The sequence below is a fragment of the Neovison vison genome, chromosome 12, assembly GCF_020171115.1.
Source record: "Neovison vison isolate M4711 chromosome 12, ASM_NN_V1, whole genome shotgun sequence".
Taxonomy (NCBI): domain Eukaryota; kingdom Metazoa; phylum Chordata; class Mammalia; order Carnivora; family Mustelidae; genus Neogale; species Neogale vison.
The window spans coordinates 101,180,102-101,197,623 of record NC_058102.1 but is presented as its reverse complement, the minus strand read 5'-3'; the positions used below and the strand labels follow the sequence as shown (position 1 = coordinate 101,197,623).

The 17,522-nt window shown below is 60.3% G+C and overlaps 1 protein-coding gene across 1 annotated transcript in view; it reads right to left on the bottom strand.

Annotated features, from left to right (window-relative positions):
- Positions 1–2,479: 2,479 nt before the first annotated feature.
- The window catches only part of LRP1 (LDL receptor related protein 1), a 79,711-nt gene continuing 64,668 nt past the window's right edge, over positions 2,480–17,522 (bottom strand). Inside the window, exons 59-89 of the mRNA XM_044227835.1 lie at positions 16,871–17,058; positions 16,529–16,734; positions 15,835–16,023; positions 15,120–15,268; positions 14,588–14,681; positions 14,352–14,468; positions 13,954–14,073; positions 13,473–13,595; positions 13,226–13,351; positions 12,704–12,820; positions 11,925–12,031; positions 11,688–11,820; positions 10,722–10,841; positions 10,490–10,612; positions 10,001–10,141; positions 9,752–9,886; positions 9,556–9,675; positions 8,471–8,739; positions 7,740–7,918; positions 7,129–7,235; positions 6,767–6,883; positions 6,122–6,298; positions 5,859–5,999; positions 5,564–5,737; positions 5,056–5,217; positions 4,486–4,660; positions 4,265–4,366; positions 4,047–4,111; positions 3,844–3,934; positions 3,605–3,749; positions 2,480–3,462 (exon numbers count right to left, since the gene is read on the bottom strand). Coding sequence (XP_044083770.1) covers positions 3,322–3,462; positions 3,605–3,749; positions 3,844–3,934; positions 4,047–4,111; positions 4,265–4,366; positions 4,486–4,660; positions 5,056–5,217; positions 5,564–5,737; positions 5,859–5,999; positions 6,122–6,298; positions 6,767–6,883; positions 7,129–7,235; positions 7,740–7,918; positions 8,471–8,739; positions 9,556–9,675; positions 9,752–9,886; positions 10,001–10,141; positions 10,490–10,612; positions 10,722–10,841; positions 11,688–11,820; positions 11,925–12,031; positions 12,704–12,820; positions 13,226–13,351; positions 13,473–13,595; positions 13,954–14,073; positions 14,352–14,468; positions 14,588–14,681; positions 15,120–15,268; positions 15,835–16,023; positions 16,529–16,734; positions 16,871–17,058 — 4,353 coding nt within the window. The 3' untranslated portion in view covers positions 2,480–3,321. The remainder of the gene's footprint in view (positions 3,463–3,604; positions 3,750–3,843; positions 3,935–4,046; positions 4,112–4,264; positions 4,367–4,485; positions 4,661–5,055; positions 5,218–5,563; positions 5,738–5,858; positions 6,000–6,121; positions 6,299–6,766; positions 6,884–7,128; positions 7,236–7,739; positions 7,919–8,470; positions 8,740–9,555; positions 9,676–9,751; positions 9,887–10,000; positions 10,142–10,489; positions 10,613–10,721; positions 10,842–11,687; positions 11,821–11,924; positions 12,032–12,703; positions 12,821–13,225; positions 13,352–13,472; positions 13,596–13,953; positions 14,074–14,351; positions 14,469–14,587; positions 14,682–15,119; positions 15,269–15,834; positions 16,024–16,528; positions 16,735–16,870; positions 17,059–17,522) is intronic.

Genomic DNA, 17,522 nt, shown 5'->3' with positions numbered 1-17,522 from the left:
CAAAGAGATAGAGAGACAAACGCATATTGTGAGACACCAACACCCCCCTCCCAGGCATGCACGCAGATGCATTCACAGGGACGGGTCACACCACAGAGGTGAGCACACAGGCGGAGTGAGACATGGTCATGCAGAGCCCAGCACAAACACACAGGCAGGTGCACACCTAGAGAGGCACACTGACACACACAGATGGACACACTCAATTCACACACACACGCACACACACACACATACAGATGCACACTCACGGCAAAGACGCACACTTGAGCACACTCAGCCAGGTACTTGGACCCCAGCCCCCTTCCTCGCCTTGGCAGAGAGGCAACCCCCCCACAGACAGAGACGGACACGCACTCAGGTATACACTGGCCCTGGCAGTCCAAAAGGCAAGCCCGGCCACATACAAAGAGAGACTCAGATACAAAGATGTGACAGACAGCGGGAAAGGATCAGCGATGCTGAGAAAATGAGGCAGACACGGAGACACCCAGAGAGAGAAGCCAGGAGGCGGGGGCCTGGGTGCAGATGGGGCCGAGAGAAGAGACGCCGGAAGGGGCAGGAATGGCCAGGCCTGAAGCCCCAAGCTCCAACCAGAATCCCGAGCCCAGGTGCCAAGCCCAGGGGCTGCTGTGAGGGAGTGGACGGGGCCAGCGGATACTCCCGGGCCTAGGGCACCCAGCTTGTCACTCAGATCTTGATCTTCTGGAGTCCTGACCCACGTCATCTCTTCACCTTTTGCTAGTCTTAGGTCACCTCCTTCTGTCTCCAGCTACACACACACACACACCCCATTCCTGTTTCTGGGTCTTTGCCTCTGCCCTTGCATCTCTCCATCTGTATCTCGGTCTCTTATTCTGTCTGTATCAGCCTCAGCCCCTGTCTGTTCTCCATCTCTGTCTCGGGCCCATTGTCCTCTCCAGGTCAGGAGTTCGAGGACTGCCTCCTGGTAGACCCTTTCCTGGCAGGTCCTGATGGGCAGAGGGAGGAAGCTGACAGGAGGGGTGTGTGTTCCAAGCCGCAGCTGGGGGCCCCTCTCGCTCTGCCCGGGATCTTGAGGCGACAGGCAGAGAATCAGTGGCTCCCCGGGGGCGCCAGATGCACGGCTGGCAGAGGGAGGGAGCGAGGGGGTGGGGCTGGTAGTGGTGGGGAGCAGGCTGGCGCTGGGGGAGGGAGGGAGCTGGCTGGCGGAGGGTGGAGGGGGTGTGGCAGAATAGCCCGAGGGAAGGAAGTGAGAGGCTAGGCTGGGGTCCGCCTGCAGGTGCATAATTAGCATCGGGGAGGGGGCTGTGCTGGGCTTAAGGGTAAGCGGCGCTGCAGGAGTGCGTGCGCCACCTGGTGGACAGATGAGGCCACAAACCTTCCCAAGAAGCAGTGGAGGATGCCTCTTCCCCAGCAGGGTGGCTCTGCCCTGGGGCTCCGGGGGTGCCCCAGACTGAGCACGATCTGAGAACTGACTTGGAGGCTGAGGCCGAGTTGGGAATCTCGGGGCTAAGAGGGAAGGGGAGGGTTCTTGTTTCTAGAGGTGCCTAGACTCAGAGCTTCCTCAAGAAAGGAATAAGCTGAGGAAGTTGAGGCAGGGAGGGAGGCAGAAAGCATAGCAGTGGCCTCCGTTGGGAGAGCGGTGAGGGTTCTTCGGGTGTTTGCAGATGCCCTCCCTGAGCTCACATTTGCTTTTAAGGGGAGAGCGATGCTTTAACTCTCTCTCAGTCTTGGATAGTGTAAAGCTGTGTGACTTTCTGCAAGAGGTTCCCCTCTCTGGGTGAGGGTCGAGGCAGACCTGGGACCCCTTTGATTGTGGCAGTCCTTACCTTTAACCCCTGGGATGGCTAAAATGATTGGTTAGCTGGATCTGTTGGTGGCCAGTGGCTGGGCAAACTGGGCTTCCTAGCTCTCCTTCAGTCTAGGGTGCCCCCCTCCCTCCTTCTCCTGAATCTAGAGTTCTAACTTGGCATCTGATTAATTAGTCTCCAGGAGGATGTTAGCGCTTCAAGAGCAAACTCGGGCGGAGAGAGCTGTATGGAACACCCTGAAGGACTGATTAGAAATCGTTTCACAACCCCAGTGTGTTCAGTTCTTATGGTGGGATTTCTCACTGTGGGAGATCGTTTTTTGGGGAGGGCTGGTGGTGCTGTCCCACAAGTGACAATGGAGAGAAACAGATTTTAGAGTTACTGTCCTAGAGCCAGAGAGGATAAGCAATCCAGAAAGGTGAAGTCACTGGCTCAAGGTCACACAGCCAGGCGAAGCTGGTCTTCCTTGTCAAATCCAGTGCCATCCCTCCCACCCCCACCCCCAGCAGCCAGATGGAGAGGGAGAGAGCTCAGGGAGAAGGGCACTGAAGACCAGATTCCCCAGCCCACCTCTAGCTCAGGGCAGGCCTCCCTCTAGCTCAGGGCAGGCCTCCCTCTGGCGGCTGAGGCAGGCAAGCACAGCCCAGCTCCCGGAGTCTCACACTCACAGGTAGACACAAGTGGCATTTTTTTCTTTTTTTTACAATTTTATTTATAACAATATCTGTGTTATTTAGTTGTAAAGGAATTCAGCAAAAATTATTAAAACGTTCATGTCCCCAAAGCGGGGCTGCCCGCTTGCCCTTTCTGGTTGTGCCCCACCTTCTCCTCATCCCCAGGGGAGGGTGGGGGAGGCCGGGGGACCGGTTACCAAATAAAGTCTCCAGCCCTGGGAGCCATGGTGGGGGCACTGGAGAGGGGGAGGGCCTGTCTGGGGGGGTTATTGAGCATGGCCATCTCAGAGGTGCCCCAGAGTGGGGGCTGGCGCATGGAACGGCCTCCCCCAGGAAGAACTAAAAGATTCCATCCTTTCCTTGCTGCCTCAGCCAGAGCCAAGTCTTTCAGACAGGGGCAGCAAAGGACTCTTCCCTCCCCAGAATAAGCCCTGGGGAGCTGGGAGGGATGAGAGTGGGGTGGGAAGAGAAGGGGGAGAGCCTTGACAAAGTGTCTCGTACAGGGAGGGGAAAGGCAGCACCACCAGCTCTCCCAGTGGGGGTGCATTTTGGTGGAAGGTGGGAGGCAGGTACCTGTGAGCCACAGGAGCTCCCAGAGCCCTCCCTGCCCCCCTCCCTGAAGGCAGCATGAGGGGGTTGCTGAGGAGCAGGCAGGAAGGAGGAGAACGGAAAGAGATAATACTGTGCTCGCTTGCTCACTTGCTCACTCACATATAAAAAGTAATTCCTTCATTTTTACATTTATACACCCCGGCAGGGCCGGGAAAGGGCTAGCTGGGCAGGAGGGGGCTCATCAAAGGACTTCTCTGGCAGGGGGCAGGAGGCTCTCTGGGGTGAGTCCAGTAGTCAGGGCCCTATGCCAAGGGGTCCCCTATCTCATCCTCGGGGCCCCGGCCCAGGAGTTCTCGCTTCTCGTCCGTGCTGGCCAGGGAGTGGCGGCTGCCATGGCCACCCATGTAGAGCGTGGCGTACACGGGGTTGGTGAAGTTGGTGGGCTGCAAGGTGACAGTTCAAGCGGGGCTCAGGATGGGGTCGTTGGCCCGGATGCCCAGCCCCCCACCTCCATTCCATCATCCAACCCGGGGCCCTTAATTACCCCACCCTCACACAGCCTCCTCCCCTGTCCTCCCGGCCCACCTTGTCAGGGTCCAGTGCAAAGTCAGCATCCAGTAAGCCCCCTACATCATCAGGCTCCCCGCCTTCATACATCTTATAGGTGGGGTTCCCAATCTCCACATTCATGGCCCCGTTGGTCATCCGCTGGTGCTGGAAGCCCTTAGCCCTGGGGGAAGCAGGATTTTAGGGTGCAGGGATTCTAGGAGGGCAAGGCTAGGATGGTAAACTAACAGAATTTTCCAAAATTCTCCTTAACTCACCCTCGGACTCGCCGCTTATACCAGAATACCACTCCAGCTACCAGAAGCATCAGAAGCAGCAACAGCAGAGGGATTAGGATAGAGGCCATATCTGGAAGGGAGAAGATGGGAAATGGAGTCAGAGAGGTTCAGGGAAAATGAGAGACCAAAATCTCCCTGCTCCAGAGCCCTGAAGCTCTGTCTTCCCATTCCCAGCCACCTACGTCCAGGCTGCTGTTGGCTGACCACCTGCTCCTCACACCGGGGTCCTGCCATGTGGGGCGGGCACCTGTAGACAGAAGGGGCAGACCTGAGCAGGAGGGACCTCCACAGCCATGGCTGCCAGGGAACTGGGAGGGGCCACAGGGTCCCAGTGTCCTTGCACAGCTGTGGGGAGGGGAGGGGATGAGCGAGGTCTCAGAAAGGCTCAGGTCCCACTCACTGGCACTCAGGCATCATTTTGCTGTTCATGGTGCAGGAACCACCGTTGCTGCAGTGGCCGATGCAGGTCAGACAGCTGGGGGCCACGCGGCCATCAGAGCAGCTGCAGGAAGGAGTGACAGGCTGGGTGGGCTTAGTGGGGGGCTGGGGTGGGGGTGGGGTGGCTGAGGCGCTGAGGAAGGGGCGGGGCAGGGGCGGAGCTGTGGGGCAGGCCCCACTCACTTGCAGGTGACGTCCCCAGTCTGCTTGTTGACCACGCAGGCTCCCTCCAGGCAGCGGCTGCACTTGTTTACCTCACACCTAGGGCCCTCAAAGTAGGCAGTGCAGCGGCACTGCCGGGAGCCATCAGCGGCCATCTGGCATGTGCCGAAGTTCTCACAGTAGCCGGAGCACTGCCCTGGGGTTGGGGGGCGGGAAAGGAGCTGCCTCAAGCCCCACCCTCAGGAGGCTCCTCCACAGGCTGTGGGGGGAGGCGGCTGGACACCTGAGGGGACCCCTGGGTCTCTTAGGTGACTCCCACCTCCTCCCGAGCCCCCACCATCATGGACTCAGAGCAAACGTATGTCCCCAAACAGCCTGACAGGGCACTGCTTTCATTTGAATGATCCTGATGCCAGAGGGCTCATCACCTTGCGGGAAGTGTGCACACCTCTCTGGGTGAGCCCCCTGAACCTGCTTGAGCTGCCAATGGCCTCCCTCCCTAAGGCAGACCCCTGGGACTGTCAGCCTGGGCTCTAGCTGCTCCAGTGTACCCCCTCACCCCACCCCGGGGCCCACGGATGGCTCACTCACGGTATTGGCAGCGATCCCCCAGGAAACCGGGTAGACATCGGCACTGGGGCTGGTTGCCCTGGTTGACAGTGCAGGTGCTGTTGTTGGCACAATAGCCCGCACACACCTGCTGGGTGCATTTGGGGCCCGTGAAGCCCGTGGGGCACCGGCACGTGGGCATGCCTGGCGGGAGAGGACATGTGAGTGGGGCTGAGACCCACTGAGGCGCCAGCCCTGCTGCATGGGGAGCAGGGCCCGGAGGACCCAGGTGGAGGGCCTCAGCAGAGGGAGGGATAAGGGATGCCGGGGCCATGGGTGGGAGGCGGGAGGCATGGGAGGGGGCGGTGGAGGGAGGGACACTGAGGCCGTGGGTTGGGGCCATGGGCAGGAGGCAGGGGTTGACAGAGTTGGGGGCAGAGGTAAAGCCAGGGAGGAGGGGAGCCAGGTATCAGGAAGCTGGGGATTTGCCCGGGGTGGGGCGCCAAGGAGCTGGGAGCAGGCGTGGCCTCTGGAGAACTGAAGGCTGTACCGGAGGGGGAGGCGGCGCATGTGCCCCCATTGCGGCAGTACTCCCAGCACTGGTCCAGCTCGCACTTGTCGCCCGTGTACCGGGGCTGGCAGCGGCACTTCGGCTGCCTCCGTGCATTGAGGAAGCAGCTGCCGCCATTGAAGCACTGCAGGTTACAGGTTCCGGGTCGAGGAGCTGCGGGAAGGACCATGAGGGCACAGAGCCAGGGAAAGAGGGGAGCTCAGGGCTCATGGGGCAGAGAGTCCTGGGGCAGGAGAGGGGGGGTTGGGGACATGGAGCAGGGGCATGAGCATACCATCTGGTGGGGGTGTTGGCGAGGGCACGGCCACACAGGTGCCATTGTCCAGCCGCTTCCCATTGGGACAGGTGCAGACAGGCCCACTGGGGCTCAGCAGGCAGAGCCATTCACACTTCTTGCGGTCACAGGGGTTGGTCACTGTGGGTGTGACCAGGGGTGGAAGGATGCTGAGCCTCAGGGACCCAGGACCTTCCCGCACCCACTGAGACCTAAGGTGACAGCCTGGAGACTCTGCCTCCAGACCTGCCCTCTTTGCCTACCTTCAGGCTGCTTGTGTTGGTGGTACAGGACCACGTCAGAGGCGTGGCTCAGGCCCCCTGTCAGGTTGATCAAGGGGCTGTGTCCAAACTTATGGATCTTGAAGACACGATTATTAATGTAGGTAACGCCATAGATGTAATCCTCAAAGACATCAATGCTGAAGGGGTGACTTAGCCCTGGGGGAGAAGGTGAACTCAGAGGGGACTCAGGCCCTAGTCACTCCCAAGGACACTGGCTCCCATGGCATCCCAAACTCAACATGTCCCAAACAAAACTCCCCCCAACCTGTTCCTCCTCCTGTAGCCACTACGGGCAAAAGGTCCCATTAGCCCTTGACTTCTGGGATTAGGACCGACTTCTGCTCTCTCTCCCTACATTTACTAAGCTCCTCCTGCCAACTCTGTTGCCTCCATACAGCTCAAAACTCGGTGTAATGAATGAATGGGCAAGTGGGCCAGAGGATGCAGGGCTGGTACAGAGGGAGTCCAGTGCCAGGGAGGAGGGAGGTGAGGCCGGGAAGGCACCGCAGGACTGCTGGGCGCCAGGATGAGGAGGATGGCAGATGCTGGGCAAGGCCTTGGACTCCGTGGGGAAGATAAGAGGCCCAAGGGCAGGGCTGGCTGAGGCTGCTCTCAGAGGCTGACCTCGTTTGCTGTCAGCAGCCACGATGGGGTCCGTGCCATTGAGCCGGATGCTGCCGATGACTGAGAGCTTGGCGTCTGCCCAGTACAGTCGTTCATTGTGATAGTCCACAGCCAAGCCTAGGGAAAGGCAGAGAGCATTGTGAAGGCCCAACCTCGCCCACCCTAGACTCGAGAAAAGCAGACCTGTCTCCATGCTTGGGACAGCTCCATCCTGTCCCCATGACCACTCCTAGTCGCGTCTGGGAAAAGCTTCCATGACTCACTGTCCATCCCAGTGCAAGCCCCTTCCCCCCTCAGCTTTTATGTGACCTCAGGCTCAGCAAGTCCACCCCTCCCACATCCCTGCCCCCTGTGCCACGGACCTGTGGGCCATTGGATGTTGTCCTGTACCAGTGTCTCCCGAAGGGTCCCATCCATTGCTGCTGTTTCAATTTTGGGGTGATTCCCCCAGTCTGACCAGTACATGGTGCTGGGGAAGAAGAAAAAGTCAGTGTGGGTAGGACCTGGGGCTCCCAGAGGAGGCTGAGCAACGTGTGCCACCAGGTCATGGCCTGGGCACAGGGACTGCTGGGTAGTGGAAGGAAGGTGTCCTGTCTCCCTCCTCCGGAGAAAACCAGGGGAGTCAGCTCCCTGCTCAGGTTAAAGATCATTTACTCTAAAGTCACACTGTGCTGATCCAGAGTCATCAAAGTGGGCAGAACTGCCCCCTGGAGCAAAGGAGGAGCTGGAAGCTGGCTGCACATGACAGCCAGCCACGTGGAGGTCAGGCCCCTACCCAGCAGGCCAGCTGGGAGTTCTGGCAAAGGCAGCCCATGGGAAGGGCCAGAGCTGGGTACGGGCCTGAAGACGCTAGGGTTGGAGGAAGACTGATCTCAGGGTGATCTGGAAGGGGAAGGACGGGCTTGGGGATGCTGGGTACCCACCCCCCTCCCAGAAGCTTCCTAGCACCAGCCCGGATGACTCCCCTGCACACCCCCTCAGCGGGTCCACCACGATGGCATGGGGCTCGTCGATCATGCCCGAGATGAGTGTCTTGCGGTTCTCGCCCTTCATTTGTGCCACCTCAATCACATCTCGGCCCGAGTCTGTCCAGTACACGTTCCCAGCCACCCAGTCGATGGCAATACCCCTTGGCATCTTGAGCCCTGAAATCTGAATGCAGAGGTGACAATTTCAGGGGCCACCACCCTTTGTCTTCCTGCCCATTATCCCCACCGCCACCTGCCAGCTTGTCCCTGCTAAAAAGTCAGCCTAGGCAGAGAGCCAGTTCTCTGATTTTGAAGAAATTCCCTGACACTTACCTTATGAGCCATAAGAGCTTTCCCATGTTTTGCTGAATTAGGCATTATTACCTTGCTCTATTGAGGAAAGAAGCAAGGCCCTAAGAGGTCAAATGGGTGCAAAAGCCCCACAGAGTGGGTGGCCGTGACAATCAGGAGCTGAATTTGGTTCTGAGGCTCAAGGCCAGCATGCCCACTGTACCCTGCCACCTTGGGCTGCCATGTGGCAGAGCCAGCTACCACTGCTGGCATCGCTTTGCCCACCTGTCGTGCCCACAATGACCTTGACTGCCCTGCCTGCCAGTCTCACCCCTACCCCCTTCCATTGGCCTTTTCAAACTCTGCTCTGAACCATCTGCTCTTTGCCATCTTTCCATCTAATTTGTGTGGGTCCCATCCCCGGAGTTGGGGGGGGGCTACTCACATTAAGGTGGGTGACACCCCGGTCAATCTGTCGCCGGTGGCGGTTGGATGTGGTGGGAGGGGCGGCAGGTGGCAGGCTGCGATAGGAGATGGTCCCTGTGTGCCAGTTGGTCCAATAGACACGGCCGGCCTTGACATGGACATCCATGGCATCGATGCGGACACTTTCGTCACCCTGGAAGGCCTGCTCGTAAGCCGAATGGGGGTGACTGGGGAACAGGCTGCGGATCTCATTGTCATCGGCGATGTAGAGGACCTGATACTCGGAGCCTGGACAGGTGAGAGGCCAGGTGTTGGGTGCAGTAAATGGTAGAGATGGGAGGACAGGCTGGGGGGTGTTGGGTCTGCTGCTGGGATGGGCTCCCTCCTCTCCTTCCCTGAGCTAATCTGGTGTGACCTGGCACTCCAGAAAACCTTCTGGGCCTCTCCAGCCCCAGAAACTTCTTGGGGCTGGCATCTCTACACTCTGCCACATGCTGTCTGATACCTGCTTGTGGGCACATGCAGTGGGATTGTGTGTGCACACGTGCCCTCGTGGGTGCGTGGGTGCGTGGGTGTGTGCGCGGCCGACTGGGGGTGCCTGTACTCAGGCAGGTGCAGGTAAGCACCAAAGGATATGGAAGAGTAGAGCTTACTTGTTCTCAGTGCCCCCCAAGAAAGTAAATATGAGATGATGGTTTGTGTTAACTCAATGAAAGGAACCCTTTCACAAGGTGTATGTGTATCAAACCATCCCCTGTGCACATTAACTATCTGACAGTTTTGTCAATTACACCCCGCTAAAGCTGAAAATGAAAAGCAAACGCGGTACAGGTGATTGCGTGCTGATGCATGCCTGTGCGCGCTGCGGGTGAGTGGTGGGTGAGGAAGCAAGCGCCTACGGGATTTCGGTGTACTGCCCACACCGCAGGCTTCCTCCGATAAGCCAACCCCCAAACTAGCACCCTTTGTGCCATGGCCGGCCTGTGGCTCTGGGGTTCCTTGCTTAGAGCGCGAAGGGAAGCATCCCTTCTACTTGTCAGCCGGGTTTGTATCAAGGTGTCTGTAGCCCCGCCCACTCCTGCAGTTTGCGGGCTGGGGCGGTACCTTCGGCCTTGCAGGTGTTATGCGTCTTCATGAAGTTGCGGGCGCAGCTGCAGAGATGGCCACCCTTGGTGTTGTTGCAGAGCTGGGAGCAGGTGCCGAAGCGCAGGCACTCGTTGATGTCTGGGGGTTACACAGGGGAGGGAGGTCATGGAGAGTCTGGGTATCTGCCCGCTCCCTCCGAGTCCCGCCTTCCTACCCTGGCATCCAGGCTGGCCCGGCACGGTGTGGAAGCCTGATCGACAGGCACAGTAGGCGGCTTTCTCCGTGCGCACGCAGCGGGCCTCATCCCCGCAGATGCTGGCGTTGGTGGCGCAGCTGGTCAGCTTGGGGTCTGCGGAGGACAGAGCGGGTCCCCTGCCCTGAGCCACCCTGTGCCCAGGCGGCGGTTCTCTGCTCAACCGCCCCGGGGCGGGCCCCTGCCCACCCCTGCCGGCGCGGGGCTTACCGATGCTGCAGTCCTCCTCATCGGAGCCGTCCCCGCAGTCGTCCAGCATGTTGCAGCGCAGCGAGGAGGACAGGCAGCGCTGGTTCCGGCACAGAAACTCCTTCTTGTCTTTGCAGTGGGGGGTCTGGGCCGTGGGGGGCTCTGAGGAAGGCGGGGGTTTCAGATCTGGCTATTGGCCACCCCACAGCCTCCAGGTCCACAGGGACGCCTTGTGGCTCTCTAACAAGCTTCGGGGGATGCGGGCTAAACATTCAGAGTCCCAGTCTCCACCTCAAGACCTAGGCGCCAGGAAGCCTCCCAGACTTTCTCCAGGGGCTTCTCTCTTACAACGAAGGGTCCTTGGGCTCCTGGCAACGGATCCGCACCCTCCGCGGATGAAGTCCGCACTTGGCCCACTCCCCTCCACCTCTTGTGCAGCACCCAAAATATGGCGCGCCCCTCCTCCCCAGCCCGCCGGCGCCAGGCTCCCTCCACCAGCTCCCTGCTCACCACAGTCCTCCTCGTCAGTCCCATCCCCACAGTTGTCAGTGCCGTCGCACTGGCGCCCGATCCACAGGCAGACGCGGTCGTTCTTGCAACGGAAGGGACGGTTAGGAGGGCACACGAACCGGGCTGCAGCGGTGGGAGCGGACGGAGCAAGAATCAGCCAGAGGGGCGGGCCTGGAGCCCCGGGAGAGTGAGAAAGCCCCGCCCCTGTCCCAGCCCGGCTCCTCCAGCTCACCGCACTCCTCCGGGTTTTCGTCCGAGTTGTCCCCACAGTCGTCCTCGCCGTCGCACTTCCACGCCAGCGGCTTGCACAGGGTATTGTTGCACTGGAACTCGTCCAGGGGGCAGGTCCGCACTGGGCAACACGGCCAACAAAGAGCCAAGAATGAGCTCTGAGCCCCAGGGTGACTGTAGGGGGCGGGGTCTTGCCCCCATCCTTCCCTCCACAGGTGTAGGCCCAGAGGAATCACCGGGCAAGCAGTGGTGGGGCTGGAATGAACCCAGGCCTCCTAATTTTATACCAGCCAGGCAGCTGAGCAGAACTGCCTCCTCTGGTTATTTAGGGGAGAAGAAGCCTTTCAGGGGAAGCTTGTACAGAAAGGTCTGGAGGGCCCTCTTTGGTGGTTGTGGCAGGGCATCCGGGCCTACTCTAGATTAACTGCAGGCACAAAGGAGGAGCACTGGGCTGGGAGTCAGGAGACTTAGGCTTCCCTGACCAACCAGGGCAGAGCCAGAGTGTCTGTCCTTGGCTATCTGGATGGGGTTGTGGAATCTCTGCTCCAAGCCCCAGACTTCTCTTACCCAAGCTTCACAGTGAGGCCTTGGGCCACTGAGCCCAGGCAGTCCGGCCAGAGACAGGCACTGCTTCCTGGCCCCGGGAAAGGGAGAGGAGAGTGAGTGGGGACTGCCCTGTGGGACCTGGTGGCGTGGAGCCTGGATGGACACAGCCAAAAGGTTTCTGCTGAATTTGGGCCCAACAGGCCTCTTGACTCTGTGCTGCTGTGGAGGGCACACCCCACACAGAAATGTCCCCAGAGGCCCTAGGTCTGGCTCAGAGCTCTCTCCCTAACGCCTAGGATAGTGCCTGGCACACGGTATGTGCTTCAGAATGATTTTTTTCCTGAGCAGTGACTATAGGAGAGGACGCAGGAGTGACTGGGTGGCGGGGGTGGGGGGTGGAGGGGTATCGGGATAGGCTTACCACCAGTGCCACAGGCTTCCTCGTCACTGCCGTCCATGCAGTCAGCATCTGCGTCACAGCGCCAGCGCAGAGGGATACAGTGGCCACTCTTGCACTGGAACTGGTCCATGTCACACCGGGGACTGCAGTCTTTCTGTGGGGACACATGCGGGCATCCTGGTCAGAGCAGGGCACCCTGGTAGCCCAGCCCTGATCCCTCCGAGGCCATCCCTCCCTTGGGCTGGTCTCCCTTCCCACCTCGTCAGACCCATCTGCACAGTCGTGGTCCCCATCGCATTTCCAGCGCCCAGCAATGCAGCGGCCATTGGCACACGAGAACTCACTCTCAGAGCAGGGCCGAGGGGCTGGAGGAAGGATAGGGGAGAGACAGGCCCCAGGAGGGTGGGCACAGGGACTCAGCCCTCGGCCAAGCAAGACCACCCATCCACATGTCCCTGAGAGCCACAGGTGACGATCAAGATGCTCAACCAATCCTGAGCAAGCCAGCTGACTGCCCTCATGGGATTAGCTGGGTCCAGCGCAGGCTCACACTTACCCCTTTGGGGTGGACACACATGAGAGAGGGCACAGGTCCCTGGCTCTGCCCTCAGGATGGACTGTGTACGGGGGGTCGAGGGGAACAGGAGAGGAACGACACCACTAAGACAAGCACCAGGGTTTAGGGAGAGGCCAGTAAAGGATGATGGGCTGAGGCACAGGGACGGGTGGGCTCTGGGGCAGTGGCAGGGAGTATGGTGGGAGCACGGGCACATCGGAGACACCTACCTCTGCAACCCCGAGAGGACAGTGTGAAAATGGAGAGAAACATGAGATGAGGTGAAATGGCACAAACTCAAATACACGACATGGAGCAGGGTGGGGTGGGGTGAGCAGGGAGGGGGCACCTGACCCCCAGCCCTGGGAGGTGGCCCCCTGCCCCGATGCCACCTGGTGGGGGCAGGGGTGCTGAGAGGGGAGGTGCCCCAACTCTCTTGCAGCAGGGTGCCTGCAGGGTGGGGTGGGGGGCGGGGACATACTGCAGCTCTCCTCATCCGAGTTGTCCCCACAGTCGTTGTCATAATCACACTGCCAGCGGCCTGGCACGCAACGGTTGTTCTTGCAGCGGAACTGGTAGGGCTCGCAGGTCCGCTCATCTAGTGGAGGCAAGAGCGGGGGGCAGATGTCGAGGCCGTCAGGCACGGAGTGAGGGCAGGCACGAGGGTTTCGGACAAGCACTGGCAGGATGGCCGGGAGTGGGAGCGAGAGCAGCGAGGGGGAGGCCATGCTGCATTCTGGCTGAGATGCAGGGTCCGCGAGGAGGCTATGAGGTGGGAGAGGCTGGCGCAGGAGCTGCCCAGGGGTGGGCGAACGGAGCCTTGGGTGTGGGGGTGGGCCAGGAAGATTCTACCCAGGTGTGTGTTGCTGAGGTGCCGGTGCGTAGGGATGGGGAATCCAAAGGGAGGTGGTGGGCGTGGGAGGTGGGGCCGTGGACGAGCCGAGTTCTGCCCAGGCCGGATGCCCTCCCCCGAGAGCCCGAGAGCGGGTCTGGGGAGGCTCACCACACTCCTCCTTGGGCTCGTCGGAGCCGTCCCCACAGTCGTCCTCTCCATCACACTTCCAGCGTGCCGGGATGCAGCGGCCGGAGTCCTTGCAGCGGAACTCATCCACTCCGCAGGTCATCTGGGCTGCAGGGGGCGACAGTGGTGAGGCGGAGGCTCCTTGCTGGGGCGTGTTGGGGGGAATCGTGCCCCGGAGCAGCAGATGCTGTGGAGGGCAGGTGGGTGCCAGGGGTGCCAGGCCACTCACTGCAATTGGCGGGCTCATCGCTGCCATCCACACAGTCATTGTCCCGGTCACAGACCCAGACTCGGGGGATGCAGCGCTTGGTGATGGAGCACTGGAACTGGTTGGGAGCGCAGGTCACTTCAGCTGCAGAGTGGAGGAGAGTGAGGACCTGCCTATTCCACCCGTGCCACAGCACCACAGCTCGAGATCACCACCTTCTCCCTCTTCCAAGCTCTAGCTGCAGTTCCACCAGCAATTTCTTCAGAGAAAGGGACAATTTAGCTCCAGTTTTGGTGCTTTTTGTATGCACATATCTATGCCAAGCATGATGTTTTTATGAGCAAGCCAAGTCACACCCAATACACTTTACGTTGTCCATCTAATAACGTTCCCGGAGAGCGGCGCGGCCCCTAGACGAAGCGGTGGGTAGATCTCACTGTGGACTGTTTCCATGCCTGTCTGCCCACCAGCCCGCTCCCTGCCCACAGCTTCGGGCACTCACGGCAGTCCCTCTCGTCCTCCCCGTCCCCACAGTTGTCTTGCCCGTTGCAGCGGAAGATGCCGGGTATACAGCGGTTGGTGTTGGTGCACTTGAATTGGCTGGGCAAGCAGACATGGATATCTGTGGGAGGGGGAGAGGAGGGGAGGGTGACTAATGGAGGGCGGAGGGTTCAGGTGCAGGGAGGGCCAGCCCCGCCCTCCCCCCTTCCGCCCCCCCCCTCCCCGGCAGTGAGCAGTGCAGCTTCAGGGCCCAGAGCAGTTGGAGTCCAGCCCAGAGAGGAGGCTGCTGTGGGCTGAGCTCCCTCGCCCTTGGAGTGTTGTGTGAAACCTCCAAATCCTTGGGAGGGAAAAGGCGGGGGGGAGGGGAGGAGGGCAGCCGGTGTCTGGGCAGCCCTTTACCGCAGTTGGCCTCGTCACTGTTGTCTTGGCAGTCGTTGTCCCCATCACAGATGAAGGCAGGGTTGGTGCAGATACCGGTTGAACACTGGAACTGTCCAGGGCGGCACTTGAACTCGGCTGCCAGGAAGGGAGCCTCAGAGTCAGAAGGACTGGGGCTGGGCATGGCCACTGGGAGCCTCGGAGGTCGGCTTGCTCCCACGAAGGACCTCCTTGCCACCCCTGCTCTGGGCACTTACGACAGTCCGGGGGCTCGTCTGAGTGGTCCCCACAATCATCCTCCGTGTCACACTTCCACCAGAAGGGGATGCACTTGTCGTTCTTGCACACAAACTGGAGGGCAGGTGGGGGCAAGAGGGGTTGGTGGGGATCTGGGGAACTTGGGAGGTTTTTGTTTGAGGGGCTGGGATGTTTCAAAGAAGTGGGAGAGTCAGGACATTTGGTGGGGGGCCTGAGCTGGATGGATGGAGGAGATGTGAGGTGTGCAGGAGGGCTGGGTGATGGGGTATCTGTGGGAGGGTCAGGGTGGAGGGTATTGGTGAGGGAGGGCCACAGTTAGGGTGTAGGGGTGTTTGTGTGAGGTAACAGGTATAAAAGTATTGCTGTGGGGAGACAAGAGGTAAGCAAGAAATGTGGGGGCGTTAGCGTGGAAAAACCAGATGCGTGAGGACATTAGAGCGGGTGCTGGGGTCCGAGGAGGAGTGGGGGCACTGGTGTGAGGGGTTGGGGAGCAAGGCATTGGTGATTGGGGGTCATGGGGAGGAGCCTCACCTGGCTTGCTGTGCAGTTGGACACACAGGTGCGCCCGTCGCTGCCCAGGTAGAAGTTGGTGGGACAGGCACACTTGTGGCCCCCGCCGGGGGACAGGAGGCACAGGTTGCTGCAGCCACCATTGTTGACCTTGCAGGGGTGATTGGGCACTGCCGGAGAGAAAGGGGCTAGAGTACAGCCGACTGGGCCCAGCGTATGGGCCATGCTCCCGGAGCCTTGGGCCTCTGGCAGAGTGTGGCCAGCTCTCCCTGGTGCCACGCTTTCTGGTCTGCTGAAGGCTGCCCAGCCTACTGTATCCTGGCAAACGGCTCCAAATCCTACTCGCTTAGGAGGAGGCTGAAGCCAGAGAAGGGAGAGGTCCCTTCTAGAGGTCCCGGGATCAGGCCAGCCCTGAAGCCTCGTATGCTGCCTCCCCTGGGCCCACCCTCAGCTATGGCCTGCCTGCCTTTGGGGTCCCACCTCGGCGGTCCGCAACCTCAGGGGCTTGTTGCTGCAAGACTCCGGGGCTGACTGGCCCCGGGCTGGGCTGCAGCTCCCGAGAGCCCAACCACGGCCTGTCTCTAGCCCCCCAGTTTTTCAGTGTCTGACTAAGCAAGTCTCAGGTGATGCTGGAGATGGGGCAGAAGGCAACCAGCCCTGCTGGGCCCCGTCCCTCCCACAGGGGCCCCTGGTGCCAGGCTCCTCCTTCATCTGCTCCCACCCCTCAGCCACTCACCATCTGGTTGGCGCAGGGCGTGGAACACATGCAGGTCCATGGGCCGGTGCAGGGTGCTGATGAGGAGTGTCTTGTTGGTGCCCGTGGTCTTGTGGGCTCGGTTGATGGACTTGGTCTCCCAGTCGGTCCAGTAGACATAGTCCTCGAACAGGGTCAGTGCAAAGATGTGCGGGATGTCCTGGCTCAGCACTGCAGGCCGGGGAGGGAACAGGCCCAGCAGCCGGTCGGCACCTTTCCTACCAGATGCCCTTAACCCGTAGCAACCCCGTGAGGTGGGCGCTTGCCCTGCTTCCAGATGGTTTGGTGGCTCCCCAAGGTCGCACAACTAATAAGTGGCAGACCTGGAACTCGTACTTGGGCCTCTGACAGCAGGTTTCTTGTCCATAATATTATAGGATTCCTGGTGCTGAAGTATCCCGACTCCAGGCCTCCCACCCCTGCCTTTCTCGGGGCCTCGAGCTGTGCATAAGAAGGGACCTCTCTTTCTCCTTCCTGAGGTAGTAGATGGCAGCCTCATGCCAGGCCTTGGCCAGGGGCCATAAATTGGGGTGCTCTGGACCCCCATGCCCCTGGTGGGTGGTGTCCTCAAACCATGCCCTCAGACTTTTAATTCTACACTCTGACCCAAGGCCTGATCCACGGACTCTCAGACCCCCCTCCCCCAGGTCCGCTGTAGGCAGGCAGCCTCACTGACCGACATGGCGATTAGAGCCGTCCAGGCTGGCAAACTCAATGTAGTCCTCACGGGCATCAGCCCAGTAGATGCGCTCGGTGACATAGTCCAGTGTCAGGCCGTTGGGCCACGTGATCTTGGTGTCCACGATGACACTGCGGCCAGACCCATCCATGCCTATCCGGCCGATCAGTGAGTGGTCACCCCAGTCTGTCCAGTACAGGTACCTGGCAGGTGGGCGGGCAGTGAGCCCCAAGAGATCCTGTGGCTGGTCCCCCCGGGAGCCCGCAGGGAGGCTGGGCCTGGATGCCTGAGCACACTTCTGGCTTTCAGGGGCTCCCCCAACCCTCCTCGCCTGCGTACCCATTCTGGACGTCCACCACCAGAGCCCTGGGCTCACGGAGGCCAGAGCTGACCAGCACCGTCCGGTAGGCCCCGTTGAGCTTGGACACTTCGATGGTGTCCCGGCCTTTGTCACACCAGTACAGGTTGCCACCCACCCAGTCCACAGCCAGTCCGTCAGGGTTGCTGAGGCCTGTCCGATGCAGCACCTGTGTCAGGGGCAGGGAAGGAGGAGCTCTGGGTGACCTGGGCCATAACCCTCAGTCTCTCTGGGGCCCAGCTTCCCCCAGTGTGAAGTGAAGCAGAGCTCTGTCCCACAGCTTGGCCAGGAGGACAACAGACAGAAAACTCCCAGCCCTGGGCCTAAGGTCATCGGAGGCTCTAGGACAGGGGTCTTCAGGTGAGAGAGACCGCACCCCAAACCCCACAGTGCCTGGGGGCGAGCATTTAAGAGAGTTTTGTTCTGAGGGAAAAAGACTAAGATGACTAGAAAAAGAGCAAGAGGAATCTCCTAGATTTTACTCTCTGAGCTTGGGGGGAGGGAGAAGCCTGGACAAGCAGAGCTGTGCAGAGACTCCTTCGGGAAGGGGGAGGAAGGAAGAATTCAGTGAGATGCGTGGGGTGAAGGGGAGACGGCCTTGAAACAGAGAGAGCTCTCTGGGGAGAGACACCG